The sequence below is a fragment of the Otolemur garnettii genome, unplaced genomic scaffold, assembly GCF_000181295.1.
Source record: "Otolemur garnettii isolate 467f Iridium unplaced genomic scaffold, OtoGar3 scaffold00017, whole genome shotgun sequence".
Classification (NCBI taxonomy): Eukaryota; Metazoa; Chordata; class Mammalia; order Primates; family Galagidae; genus Otolemur; species Otolemur garnettii.
The window spans coordinates 17,752,543-17,767,575 of NW_003852412.1; the positions used below are offsets into that span (position 1 = coordinate 17,752,543).

Below are 15,033 nucleotides of genomic sequence, written 5' to 3' on the forward strand. Positions count from 1 at the left end.
ATTTAAGAAGTCTACTCGTAAGAATAAAGAATCCTGCATAATCTGCAAAGCAAAGCAGCGAGGAATCAGGTGGGGCAGTAAACCTGGGAAGAAATGAGGACAACTGGCTGGGTGATAGGCGTGTATATTTTTGAACTTAAGCAATTATTTATCACAGGGCTTTAAAATTTAACTGACCAAAATATTTTAAATTCCTTGCTCCACATGTATCTAAAAATGGCAATACTGGGGAGATAGAAATTTTGTTTGTGAAAGACATTGAAAACTGACTATTTCTGCGGCTTCAGTCGATAATTTCATGATGAGAACCACATATAGAAATCATATGGGCATGGAACTGACACGTGTCCAATGGTTTCCTTATTAGACCAACTAATGTTGCTCTTATTAAAAATGCCAATGTGATTGACTTTCTCTTTAAATTCTTCACGGTGATTAACGACCACTCCGTATATACATCATTGAGGAATGCTGTTAACACATGGACAGACGAGACAGTAACAGTCTAGTGGCTTTTGTTATGCAGCACAAATATTAAAGGAAAGAAACAACTCAGCAGCGTTGCGTGGGACTTGAACATTTCGTACACATACCATCCTTTCTTTTCCAAGACCCTTAATTTAAACCTCCAATAATCCTGTCTAAGCCTTATAAAACAAATACTTGTAAAGCTTGTAAATTAGATGTTGAAGACATTTATGGAGGCAGTGTGAGCTTTAATTTGAGACATGTCAATGCAGCCTCCATTATGAATAACAAATGGTGATGATAGTTGCTTATTTTCTCAGGACCCTTGAAGCAAAATGAAGAGAAATCAATTTTCATCTTGAAAATGGTTTACTACTTTGTCATTAGCAAATACTTTTGCTTTTCACAAATAACTAACCACATGAGGTGCTTTCCTGGGAAACCACCACCAATTTCAAATCTCAATGAAATTTTAGTTTCATAGGAAATGTGGAGATGAAAAAAGAAATGATGAGTGTGTTTGACCGAGTTATGAGAACTAGGTCAATATTTGTTTGCTAAAATCTTTTTAAAAATAGACAAAGAATTCATGATTCTATTGTTTTAAGGTAAATATAAGGCTATGTAAATGAAGATTTAAATTTAAAGGGACATAATACTTTTTTATTGTTCTTCCTTTTTTGCAAACTGGTGCATGGGATTCTTTATAAATAAAGTATTTGGAAATTCTGTAGTTAAAACTTCCTTCAGAAATGAAATTGCATATTTAATCTACTGATATTACATGGAGATCAAACTACTGATAATCATGTTCCAGGTATATAAATAAACATGATGTTTAGGCGAGTAGTAGGAGAAAATTCAATTAAGAAAAATACTGACTTATTCAGGCAATATGCAATATAAAGAACGCAGAATAGAGCAAAAGAAAAAAGGGCATATAATCCCTTATTAAAAATAATGAAAGTAAAATGAGAATTAGAACAATTAGTACTTCATGTTACAGATTCTTCTTCAAATTTCTGTTATAAACACTGACATGTTTTATAGGCACAGGGAAACAGATAGGATAATGTAGACTTATTACAGAAGAAAAAACCCTTATTGCTAACAAACACTGCGGATTCCTTTTACAAGAATCAGCTGACTACCGATTATAAAAGCTCTACCAACTCTTGCAAGTATTTGATGACGTTGAGACTTTTTTATTTACCCTTACTATATAAAGAAGGCTACTTTCTTTCCCCAATATATTGCAACTAATATGAATAACTCAGAAAATAATAAGAAAAGTAACTCACAGATGATATGGTCTTTAAGAGACTGGACCAATAAAAATCAAATGAAATCATTGAAAAGGCAGGCTTAGACCTCCTTGAAAAGACAGTGGCCTACCATAATTTAAGCACTTCTTCATGAAAAAACCTCATTCGGTTTCCTACAGATTTTGCACAGTTCATTCCATGGAAATACTTTCAGGGAAGTAGAGAAGAGGGCTGTGGCGTACGGGGCTTCTCATTCCTCCTCTGTGCAGCCCAGCAGCTCCGACCGCAGCGTGATTCGCCCGTACCAGGACCAAGGCAGGATTCTTATGTGCCGTGCATAGATGGGAGGGTCAATGACGTTTTTCCTGTGGGTGTCATTGTCAAAATTGCCCTGGAAAACCTAATAAAGAAGAGCAAAAAAGGTCAATCCTACAGGCCCTTTTCCTTCGGAATCATCATTTTCTTGTTTGAACTATTTTCCCCACCCGTGATGTTCTTATTCATTTCTAACTACTTGATTTTCATTTTTCAAACTATAGTAAAGCTTCTTTTAATTATTATTTTAAATTAAAATACAAATTAATGGTTCATTACTGTAAAAGGTTAAATGAGGCAAAATTGTCAAATGCAAAAATACCCAAGTCTATCATTTTTCTCTGCCTGTTAAAAAATGTAACAGACATGTATTGTTTTGGTTATACCACAGGCTGGCATTGGTTAGGCAGCTTGCTGATGGTGTTTTCTCCCAAGGAGGGGCTCAGAGGCCTGCAAGAACTCCCATCATCTGCAGCATGCAGCTTCCACATCAACAAGGGCCGGCGGCGGGGATGTTTGGAAGAGCAACTATGGAAGCAGCTCACATCATTTCTGTACACCGTTTCCCAGTGGCTTTTGCTTAGTTATCCTCACACAAAGAACAAAATTAACCCATTCCCAAAGGTGGCAACCAAATCAATGCTGTTTTTTAACTAGTTTTCCTTTTTATTGGATTCATCCATTAATTCCTAGATCCACACAACGCTGTTGTAATCATCCTGACCTATCACACCTGATGGTTTGCACCGTGACCGTGTTTCTGTATTTATTAAGACATTTCTGGGAGCCTTTAATGGTTATTCCTTCCCCCTTTAAAAAACTTTTAAAATAACTTTGACAAATGCCTACTTCAGGACAATATAATTAAAACATTGGTATTGCATTAGAAATTCAGCTAAATCTTAAACTCCAGGGAGAGGCTTGGCGCCTTTTGCTCAGTGGCTAGGGCGCCAGCCACATACACCAGAGCTGGCGGGTTCACACCTGGCCCCGGCCAGCTAAAACAACAGTGGCAACTGCAACAAAAAATAGCTGGGCATCTGTAGTCCCAGCTACTTGGGAGGCAGAGGCATGAGACTTGCTTAAGCCCAAGCTTAAGGCAAAACTTTTATATGAGATTGCTGTCACCTGTGACACCATGGCACTCTACCAGGGTGACATAGTGAGACTCTGTCTTAAAAAAAAAAAATGAGGGGAGAAACTGAGGTACCTATACTATTTAGTCTCTACTGGAAGATTTCACCATTTTTCTCCTGTATGGATTCTGAACATTTCTCAGTAATTTCTAACTATAATATAATCTATATTTTTGTTTTAGCTTAACTAGGATAGTGAAATCTTTTCAAAGTTTTCTCTGTTAACTTTGTGAGGTGTCTTGTAATTGGAAGATGATTTCTCTTCCTGTTTGAGATAAAAATATGTGGCCAACAGGAAAATAAAATGAAATATTTTTATAAATAAAATGAAATGAAAGGAAATAAAATAAAATGGCCAAATTAAAAGAAAAAGAAACTCCATCATTATATAACTGAATACTTAACCCATTTTGTAATTAAAGATAATGTTTTAAAAATGGCCTTCTAGAATGAATTGGTTCAGTCTTGTGTGGTTAGAAGTTCCCCTCCCTGGAAAGAGAACAATAAAGATAGTCTCCTCCTCTGTGCAGTTAGATGGTACTGAAGCAGTGGACAGGACTGGCTGGCCTCTCTGCAGGTGCCGCTGGCCTGTCTAAATGCATGCTCATTTCACAGACATATTTTCCCCAGCAAGAACTCCGTCCTGCTTTGACCAATCATTTTCAATCATTCTGGATTGAAATGTGTGACTACGTAACAGTGTATCTGTTAACAAAAGCTCATGTGTACAGGGCATACTATGAAGACACTCACCAAAAATCTTTACAGAGGTTGTCATTGCAACAGCAGAAAATAAGCTCTGGTTTGCTGACATTCTCTCTGACAGAGGATGCTAGATTCAAATGCTTCACTGAGATTGTGGTGTTACATTAAAACGGGATCTCAAGTCCAATTTTGTAGCCCTGCTAGTGAATTTAATGTACATCCCTGGGATAATAGAGTTTAAATTCATTAACTTTCATTGCAAGATCTATAACAGCCCAAAATACAGTTTAATATCCTTCTTGGGAAAAAATATAGGAACAAACAGTTTTCTCGTAAGTATCTGTTCTTTAGAACATGTTGCAATAAAGAACTATCAACCCAGAAAGCGTTAGTTGAATTGCTGGTTCTACTGATATTTATAATGTAGAATATGTACACAGAAACTACATCAGCTCTGAAATTGCATGCAACCCTGAACTTTCTGAATTAGTATCTGAAAATTAGATATGAGGACGCTCATTTTAAGAAAGTAAGTGAAGTTTTATAAAACAGGTCAATTTATAAAACAAAAGTGCTCCTAGGGAAAAAAAAAAAGCAAAGTTCTATGTTGGAATCACCCAATAGGTGTCTAAAAGGGTTGAAAATACACTTTTATTTTTGGAGGTCTCTTGGTGATGACATGGCACCCCTGCTAACTCCAGGATGGCGTTCTGTGCTTGCCCTGTAAACAAATGGCTTGTGTAGCTCCTAGTCACCAGCATTAAAAGACCCTCTTAAGAATGTAAACAGATGGCGCATGTCGTGTTTCTTGTCCCCAGCATTAGGAAGACCCTGCTTAAGAACGCTGTTTTAATATTTTACCTGGCAAAGGAAGGCCGACACCATATTTTAGTTAACGTTATAAAGTTTGTGAGATTCTAGGGAAGTGCCTTCACATGCGCAGTGTAGGGACAGAAGCACCTCGACTCCAATGCAAGTCTGAAAATGCGAATGGAGAAGACGAAATCTCCCTCTAAAGGCAAAACTTTTATATGAGAGAGGCACGGTTTGATTTAGAAATTTTTAGAAAAAAAGAATGCATGAGTTTCCATTTTGGGAGGAGGCTAATTAGCCCATGACAAGTTGGCTGATGTATTCAAACATGATAATGCTTACGGGTCTCTCAGGCTGTTCCTAACATATGGGGCCTGAAGAAAAAGGCACTCAAGGTACTTTGCAAAGGCTTCCGTAATTACAACCCACGAGAAGACAAGAGAGAAAAATACGGCTCCCTCAATGAAGCTGAGATCTTGAATTTTTGTTTCCACATGTTCACTCTCCTGTGCGGTTAGGTAAAATTCAAATCAGAGTCTGGTGAGGATTCAAATGCTGCATCAACACAGAGAGAATAGCGGGTAGAATAACATTCAATGTTGCTTCCAGAAACACTGTTTACATTGTTTGTGAGATAGGACTTGTCATTCTGTGTTGGAGACCAGCAGCTTTTCAGGCCAGTGCAGATGTCATAACAGGAGGCTGCTGAGAACCGTGGAGGGAGGTGAGATTTCCTCTAGGACAAGGCGAGGACTCTCAGCTTCTTTCAGTAGTCATGAAATAGGACCCTAAATATCAAAGAATCCGGTGGGAATTTCTTGTACATACTATTTCTTTAGAGAATTATCTGCTTCCGAAAGATGCACTTTTTTTTAAATTGTCCTAAATTGAGCTCATTTAACGTTTTAAAGAGATTCCCATTGTTCTAACCTTTTGGAATTTAAGTTCACGTCATCCAGAAAGCTAGTGGTTCTCAGTATTTCTACCCAGCCTCAGCACTTCAAACCTGAAGAGTCAGTATTTTAGGGAGATCTCAAGTGAGTACCACCTCCTCCCTCTGGCCTTCTGATTGCCCCCTTACAGATTTCATTCTCTCTCCTCTGATATGTGGAGACTATGATCACATCTGGGATTCCAGACATCACGGAAATACAAAAGTGAATGCAACATTCTCAAGTCTCATCCACCCACCCTGTTAACGGTGCCCAGTATACCACTGACGTTACTGACCTCTACACTGACCTGATAGCTTTAAGGGACAGAGGACAAAGTTCCAGATTCATTTCCCAAGGGTCACATGTGTGTGTGTTTGTGTGTGGGGCTCAGGGGGTGGAAGCTGATTCTTTCTTCAGTATATATAATTTCAATTATTCATCCTTTTATACATCTAGAGTGCCTACAGAAAAGTTACATAAGAATAGTCTTTTCTAGCTCTGATCCTTGTGAAACCCTGTTTTTATTTAATTTTACCCATATAAAGACAGACTCTGAGACAAAGAAGATAATTCAGAGATCCGCTGGCATCAGCTTCCCTCTCTAATAATAGTATTTATGACATGAAACTTTGAGCTTATCCATGGCAAGCTGCAACACAATAGAGCAGGTAGGCATTTGCACAGTTTGATATCTTTATAGTAGGTTGAAATATCTCTCTAACTTCAATGTATTAATCCTAGTGCTTTATTTGCATTGAGCATAGGACAAATACAACCATTGAAAGAATCTTTTGACATTCTTAAAGTAACTAACAACAAATCTTTCAAAGACTAAATCTCAGTGCTCCAGGAAAAACATCTACGGTCCCTTAAAAATCTCTCATGTTCAGGATTGTTTGACTTATCATCAGCTTGACTGTATTACCTTCTGGTTTAATTATGAATCAGTCAAATGTAAATATTTGGAGTTAGAATGTTGTCCATATGATGAGCAGTTCAAAAGACAGAGTGTACCTTTACTGTGAATGCAAAAATCTACTAATGCCGTCTAAAATTTAAAACTATTATATTACATTTGGGGTTACAGCTGATTGATTTATGGTCAGGTAAACTCCATTCTTTCACAGCAGTGCTCTGAAGTCAGAATTTTCTCATTTTTTTACTTGAATCTTATTTACAAAGTATCCATTTATACATCATGTGAATCTAACATCAGATTATAGTTCAGCATCATAAACTCATTTTTATACTTAATATCAATATAACTTACCTTTTTTAGACTGTCAAAGATTTTAGAGATACAACTTGAATTGATGCTTTAAGTCTATGTTCCCTAACCCCTAGGCTGTGGCTCTGCAGTGGTTTGGTCTGTGGCCGCACGGCAGGAGGAGGTTGCAGGGTTCATCTGTATTTACAGCCGCTCCTCATAACCGGCATCCCTGCCGGAGCTCCACCTCTGGTGAGATCAGCTGCAGCATTAGCGTCTCATGGGGGCAGAAACCCTACTGTGAAATGCACATGGGGGCATCCAGGGTGCACCTTCCTCATGAGAAAGCCATGCCTGATGATGTGAGGAGGAGCTGCAGCGGTGATGCTGTGGCTGGGAACAGCGGCCAATATAGAGTATCGTTAGCAGAGCTGTCTGACTGTGCAGAGACCATAACAGATGGTAATAGACCCAAACCCTGCCATGAGTAGCAAGGGACAAACTGCAGCTGGTGCAGGCTTTAGGTCAGACTCCAATGCTTGTTTTCCCCGTGCACAGCTGCCCACTATTTTATTTATCTCTTCTGCACTGTGCACTTGTCTCAGTCACAGGTTTGCTAAGCCCACAGACTAACCTTAAAAAAATAAGTAAAAAATAAATGCTGCTGAAGAGTTTCTTCGAAAAGAGGGAAAGTCTCCATGATGAGATAGCAGAAGACTCCAAGACTGCCAACAAAATGAAAGCTTCATTTAAAAGAAAGCACCAAGCTTTCTCCTTAACCTACAGGTTCACTTTTATCAAAGCCCCATTTGTAACAAGGTCAGACAATTACGTTTAGAACTCATCCTTAAAAAAGTGCTGCATCCCTTATCTCAGCGGTTCTCAGCCTGTGGGTCGCGACCCACAGGAAGTGTATTAAAGGGCCACAGCATTAGGAAGGCTGAGCACCACTGCCTCATGTCATTGCTGAATGTCACCACAGTCGCTTTGAAGTGACTTGGGAAGCTCTGCACTGGTGACGATGCCAGCACCTCGTGCACCTGTCAAAGCACTTTTTTCTAGGAAGAGTTCGTGAATGTCATTGTTGGACCTCATATGATGACAGCTCTGATGTCCATTTCAGAAAAAAAATTCTAAAGATGGCTTTGAAGGGTGAACTAGGTGCTGGTATTGGGGCCTAGCTTCCCAGAGGGAGTACTCTGAAGGTGACCAAACTCAGCACTTTTTTAGAATGAGTTCCAGTGACCAGCTACCCAATGAAGCAACGAAATCTTCACAACTGCCTTGCCACATGGAGACCAAGCACCCTGCATTAAAGGACAAGCCTTGGAGTTTTTCAGAAGAAGCATGAACATGAAGAACAAACAGTTATTAAAGGCCCCAGTTCCTCAAATGTGTCTGTGCTGAGGGTCTTAGTGGTCAACTGCTAAAGCGGATAAGCCCTTTGCTCCAGGTGAAGAGTTGATCCTGCCTGCTGCTAAGAGCCTTTGGCGTGAGCTTCCAGGAAAGGCTGCGGGTCAGAGGGGGCACGTGTTCCTCTTCTGTCTAGTACTACAAGAAGAACTGGTGAAACAGGAGAAGAGATGGAGGCACAATTGTTAGAGAGGATGAGGGAGTCACGGAGATGTCTACTGATGTTGACAAGGGAATGCTCGTTCTTGGGATATACTTTCAGGAGGAGCTGCATAAAGAAAGTTGTGTGTACTTTTGTCTAACCAATAGCACAGTCACAGAATTATTCACTCTTTGAATGATCACCTATCAGGAAAACTGAGTTGGTCATTTTGTGTCTGGACATGCCTCCGCGATTGGATCTCGCCTTGGTTTCATTACTGGGGGGGTCACAGAGGTCACTTCTGAATGTGAGTCTACACACTGTGTCATCCATAGAGAAATGCTGGCTAGCTGAAAAATGTCACCTGAACTAAACAGCATTTGGGATGTGCTTAAACTTATCAGTGTATTAACACGCCTCCCTTCACTGACACCTGTTCACGAAGCTCTGTGAGATGTACCCACATCTTCTATTATATGCAAAAGTGACGCAGCTTTCTAAAGATAGATCAGTGGCCAGAGTTTTCGAGTTTCAAGAGCTGCTCTAGAGGTTTGTTGTAGAAAAACAGTCACCACTGGTAGCACATTTCAGTGAAACAGAACGTTGTCTCAAAACTTGTGTGACACAGCCAACCTGCTCACCAAGCTTTATCTGTCACTTCAGGGGAGAATGACAACCGTGTTCAACTCAGCAGATGAAGTGGCTGCATTTAAAACCAAACTGGAATTATGGGGGCAACTGAACATTGGGATTTTTTCTTTTTTAACAGAGTGTCACTCTGTCACCCTGGCTAGAGAGCTGTGGCATCAGAGCTCACAGCAACCTCAAACTCTTGGGCTCAAGTGATCCTCTTGCCTCAGCCTCCCAAATAGCTGGGACTATAGGCACCTGCCACAATGCCGGGCTGAATTTTCTGTTCATTAGAGATAGGGTCTCACTCTTGCTCAGGCAGGTCTCAAACTCCTGACCTCAAGTAGCCTACTCCCTTGGCCTCCCAGAGTGCTGGGATTACAGGTGTGAGCCACCACATCTGGTCTGAACATCAGTATTTTTTATGTGTTTTAAACATTAGCAGAGAATTTGAAGAAGTCTGAGCCAGGACTAACTTTCTGCCAGCTGGAGCATGATCACCTACCTAGCCTTCAGAAGAGTTTGAGCTTTACTTCCCAGCCAGGAAAGACTTCTGAACTGGGAAGAAATGGATCCGTGACCCATCTGTGAATAAGCCAAGTGAATCTTTGTCCGCGTTAGAGGAGGATGTGCTTGAGACAGCAAATGAAGGAGCCTTAAAGGTGTGGCTGAGAAAACTTCAAATCTCTTTACCCTCTGGATTAAATTCAAGACGGAATATCCTGAGATTGCCACAAAGCACTGAAAAGCCACTCCCCTTTGCAGTGTCCTATCTTTGTGAGGCAAGTTTTCCTGCAGCGATAGCAAACAAAATGGGATTACAGTGTGGGGCAGACAGAGGCAACACACTTCGGGCGCCACCGTCTCTCATCACCCCAGATGGGGCCACCTACCTGCAGGAAAGCTCCCACTGAATCTGCGTTATAGTTAGTTGTAAATTTATTTCATTGTATATTACAATGTAATGATAAGAGAAATAAAGCACACAACGTAATGCACTTGAATCATCTGAAACCCTCCCACCTTCTCCTGGGTGGAAGCACTGTCTTCCATGAAACTGGTCCCTGCTGCCAAAAACGTCGGTAACCACTGCTTTAAGTGACTTAAAGCTTATGAAAATGTTCATGAATTAGTATGCATGAATGAAATAAAACATATCTTTTTCCCATTTGAATAAGGTTTGGAGAAAGTCCTTATTTTTTCTAAATCTATGATTACATTGTCAATAATATTTCAGGTTACTCTACAATTTAATTTATATTCACTTTGCCCTAGGTTGAAGCACTTAAAAAATCAAAATTTTTCCTTAAAAAGTAAATAAAATATTGTTAAAATATATAGAAGATTGTTCTTAAATTTTCATTTAGTGGTATAAATGTATATCTGATTAAAAAATCTTTTTGGAAGTTTTGCTTGTATGAAACTCCTGTTAGGGATTGAATAGAAAAAGGTTGAAACCAAAGTTTAATTCTTTTGGCCAGCATAGCTCCAGCTATTATGCAGGAAACTCGATTTTCTAAGAAAATTTACCAGCATCCTGAAACCATTTCATGATTGAATGGCTGGTATATCATTCTTGATGGTTTTCTCCACAATCAATTCCAGTAAACCAATGAAACTCTGTAACAAAATTAGTCTAAACATGAGTACATTCTTTTGGATGTAATAAGAAAATAAGAAACTAGTTTTCAAGTAAATTCCAATATTCTAGAAAATGTTCCTTTGGAAAATAGTGCATATTGAGAACTATACTCCAAGAGGTACACACACACACACACACACACACACACACAGAGCTTTGGGTAGAGATAGCAGATTATGTTAATAAGAAACATCTATTAACATCAGCTGGAGGATCAGACTTCTCTATAGGACATTTCAACAACACTGTAGCAAACATCCTCATTGACAGGGAGGAACAGAGAGCTGATACACTGTCTTCCATCCCAAAGCATCCTGAGTAGAGCTATTCCCTCCAAACTTGCAGACCAAGTAGACTACAGTTCACTAAAATAATCCGTCAGCAGGTAAACATGTCTGTGTGTAGTGAAATAAGAAGAAATTCAACCTAAATGTGCAGATGGGACTTTAAAGCGGAGCAACAGATGGTAACAAAGTTGCATGTCCCAATTTGTAAAGATATAACGGGTATCACATATAGGTGAGCGATCAAATACAAAAATGCCACTAGCTAAACCTATTAAACAATCACTCTGTCTTCAAAAGGAGATGATCACTTTATTTTCCTTGCAACTAAGATATATCAAGACACATTTTTTTGAGACAGAGTCTCACTTTGTCACTTAGACTAGAGTGCTGGGACATCATAGCTCACAGCAACCTCAAACTCCTGGACTCAAGTGCTCCTCCTGACTCAGCCTCAAGTGCTCCTCCTGACTCAGTCTCCTGACTAATTGAGACTACAGGCATGCATCACCAGGCTGGACTAATTTTTCTATTTTTAGTAGAGATGGGGTATCACTCTTGCTCAGGCTGGTTCAAAACACATTTTAATACTGAGTTTGCTCATGTGGACTCTCCTGAAATAAATAACTGACTGTTAAATCTTTTCTCTAGTGAATGTTTCTTCTGCAGAGTTCACGGTGTGTCAGATCTAGTGTAGACACAGTATTTGCAGACGCATGTCATTCCAGTGATCAGTGTACAGTCCAGGCAACTTCACGTAGTGCGAATGTACTATAGAAGATAAATGGTGCCCAAGGAGAAGTTGTGCTTCTGCCCTCAATTCCTTCAGAGCAATCTCTGAGTCCTTGGAAAGCTCTGTCGGCTAAGAGTATCTTTCTTTACCTGGAGGCCTTGAGGTTTACCAGATAGTCTCACGACAACATTGTGATTTACAGTGGAGGCTCTGGGTCAGCTTGACCACTGGAGGAGATGGAGACTAAGGTCAGCTGCACAGATAGTCATCCGTGTCTATGTGACTGAGTGCCAATTAAAACTCTGAACTAAGGCAATGTAAGCTTTCTGGTTGGCAGGACTCCAGGACTATTGCTGAGAGAAATTAGCACAGTCCAGGCCTCCATGAGGAAGGGGAGACTGAAAGCTCGTGCTGGGAACTCTCCTGAACCTCGTCCCATATGCCTCTTCCCTGGGATGGTCTGTATTTCTTTCTTTCCACTGTCATAACCTATCTCTGAGCATAAGACTTTCAGATCTGTCCTGTGAGTTCTAATGAAGTGTCAAGCCTACGGATGGTCTTGGGGAACTCCGAACATGCGATTGGTGCTGAAGGCCACAGGTTTTAGGGTGGTAGTTTTGATATTTTTAACCCTGATAGTTGGAAAGGGCTCTTACCTGGCTGAGAGGACTGTGTCTAAAACTTTCCAACATTATGTCCAGTCTGTTACAGATACTCAGGCTTCAAAATTAACTACAAAATTACTCCCTTTTCTGATTATTTCCGTAAGTCCTAACATGACAATCCACTGAAATTTACTTCGTTTGGCCACAGTTACATGTTCTAACCTGTCCAGTCTCAGGTTCTGCTCTCTGTTACCTGCTCTTCTTGTTTTTAATTTCTGGATGATATTTATTGTCACGAACATAACCTAATAAGCACATCAAATACCTACAATTACTTGTTCTCTCTAATATTTCAGTAATAAAAATGTCAACGTCTTGATTCTTCTGTATTTCTTTAATCTCAAGAGTAACAAGCTGAGCTAGGAATTGCTAAGATACGAGTCATCCAGAGGGAGACAGGAGGGGCCGGGGCAGGAGAGCCACCTCCATTCATTTCATGGACTGTTTTCTTGCACATTCTGGGTTGCAAGTAGCTGTAGAACTGTCAGGTTTTTAGAAAGACACCAAAGAGCCTCTTCTTAAAAATCTGATGTTCTTATTACCTTTTATTATTGGGTCTTGACCCTGAGGACAAGATCCTGTGAAAAACCAAGCCAGAAGATTCTAACTTTGTTGACTGTTATTTCTGTCTGCCGAACTTCCTGGGATTCCGCAAGCACAGTCTGAAAGCCAGTCGGGAGGACATACCACTGAATTGAATGTTTTTTATGATGCAAGTCTCCTTAAGTAACAAGAATATCCAGGAAATATATCACGTAAGATGATTGCCTATAAAGATTTATGAAACATAAAATATGCCATTCTAAACTGTGGCTATATATTTAAACTATCTGCCTTCCAGTACTCAGATTTTGACTGCCATAGAAATATTCCTACAAAAAAAACTAGGATGAGAAAATCACCTGCTTTTTAAAGGTATCTCCAGCAGATATTCTCATGAGTAGTCAGAGAACCTACTTATTTCTTCTCAGTCTAACATCAGACATGTAGAAATACCTTTCCTCTTTTCTATAAAAGTACAGAACAACCTGTCTCTGTATTGAAACTCACAACTCATCTCTCACAATATCCTCCTAAATCGGGCTGGGCATTTTCCATTTCATCAGAACAATTTGTAGGCTGCCTCTTCCTCCTTCACAGAGAAATAACGTGATAGAGGAGAAACTGCTGCCTTTGGTCATTCTCAGTCCACATTAGCAACCTTGTCTTCACTCCAAGTCTCTCTGAGGAGTTTCATCCTGTCCCAGTCAGAAATGACTTACTGCAGAGTCCCATCCGCACACAGAGAAGTGACACAAGTGCTCACCCATGCATCTTCGAGAGAGACTGATAAGAAGAAAAGGTGTTAAAGAGAGAAAATACTCCCGCGTGGATGACTGGGTGGCAAAGTGGGGTCTCAGAGCGGAAGCAGGCTGTGCAGGTGGGTGTGTGCTCTGTAGGCGGAGAGGGAAGGGGCTCTTTATCTGCTCTCCTGAGTGTCCTTAGCAGCCTATCCAGTTTAGCCTGAAGATCTGGGATATCTTAATTGGAGACAAGGTCACCAGATCAAATATTTGGAATGTATTTATACTAAAGAAAATTCATTGTGTATCTGAAATTCAAATCGAACTGAGCATCCTGTATTTTTATTTGTCAAGTCTGACGATTCTACATGAAGAACACAGGGAATCCTGGCCCTCAGCTGAGCAGATGTAAGTCTGCTTTGGACTGAGCCAAGTAAATTCTGGGTCTTTTTTTCTTAATCAGTTGAGGGGCATATTCATTATTAAACCATACTTGACATCTTTATCAGATGTGTATCAGAAAAGTCAACTTTGCTATTACTTATAGATATTGGAGTTCAACCAAAAGGAGGAAAAGAAAAGTATGAATTTTCTGTATAAAAGTAATATAATTTCTACTCTTATGAAAAGGCTTTCTGTTAATTATCATTAACTATTAAACATCTCAATTATCTGTTCAAAACTAATTTTGTTTCTAGCTTTATTGGAAATAAGGAAATCAGTTCTTACGTTCATCCTTCTGAAGTCTGGACCTTGTTCATAGCTTCAGAAAAGCTGGAAGGGAGGTCCCTTCACACAGGTATAATTACTGAATCTACATTTTTAAAGGTTGTTTTTAATTACTTTCTGCCTCACATTACCCCATAAGCTTTATGATAATGAAAAATGTCTTACTTCTTTAATAAGGTCCCCAAGGGGCCGAGTAGGGATGAATCTGTCCCGAGAGTGGGCCACATAAATTGAAATGTTTTCTCTTAGATATTTAATAACAACAACAATGACAAATCTATATGAAAAGAATAATGCATTTTATAGGGTGTGGCGGATTCAGAAATCTTTTTATAGCTTCTCATAAACATAGACATACAGGTATTTTAAATTCTTTTTCAGATTTAAACTATGAAAAATTAGAGTAAGACGGGAACATGAATTATGCCATTTTGGAAGTGTGAAAGGAGAGACTTGTAATTGCTGCCATATTATAGCTCACGGTGTGATGGTGGATAGTAAAAATGACCTAGGTTCCATGTGGGACTAATATCCTCAAGCATATTTGTACCCTCAAAATATACTAAACAATCAAAATATTAATTGGTTGCTTATTATGTGGAAATGAAATGGGTTCAAATTTTTTGCCAGATTCTAGTCAACGGGATACATAGTTCCACCAATAAAAA

General features: G+C 39.5%; 1 protein-coding gene across 2 annotated transcripts in view; it reads right to left on the reverse strand.

Annotated features, from left to right (window-relative positions):
- Positions 1-1,149: 1,149 nt before the first annotated feature.
- Positions 1,150-15,033, reverse strand: part of EDIL3 (EGF like repeats and discoidin domains 3) — a 430,053-nt gene continuing 416,169 nt past the window's right edge. The window contains exon 11 of one of the 2 annotated variants that reach the window (XM_003785962.2): positions 1,150-2,133. In XM_003785962.2, the coding sequence (XP_003786010.1) occupies positions 1,984-2,133 (150 nt within the window). In that variant the 3' untranslated portion in view covers positions 1,150-1,983. The remainder of the gene's footprint in view (positions 2,134-15,033) is intronic. The other variant, XM_003785963.2, reaches the window with a different exon arrangement.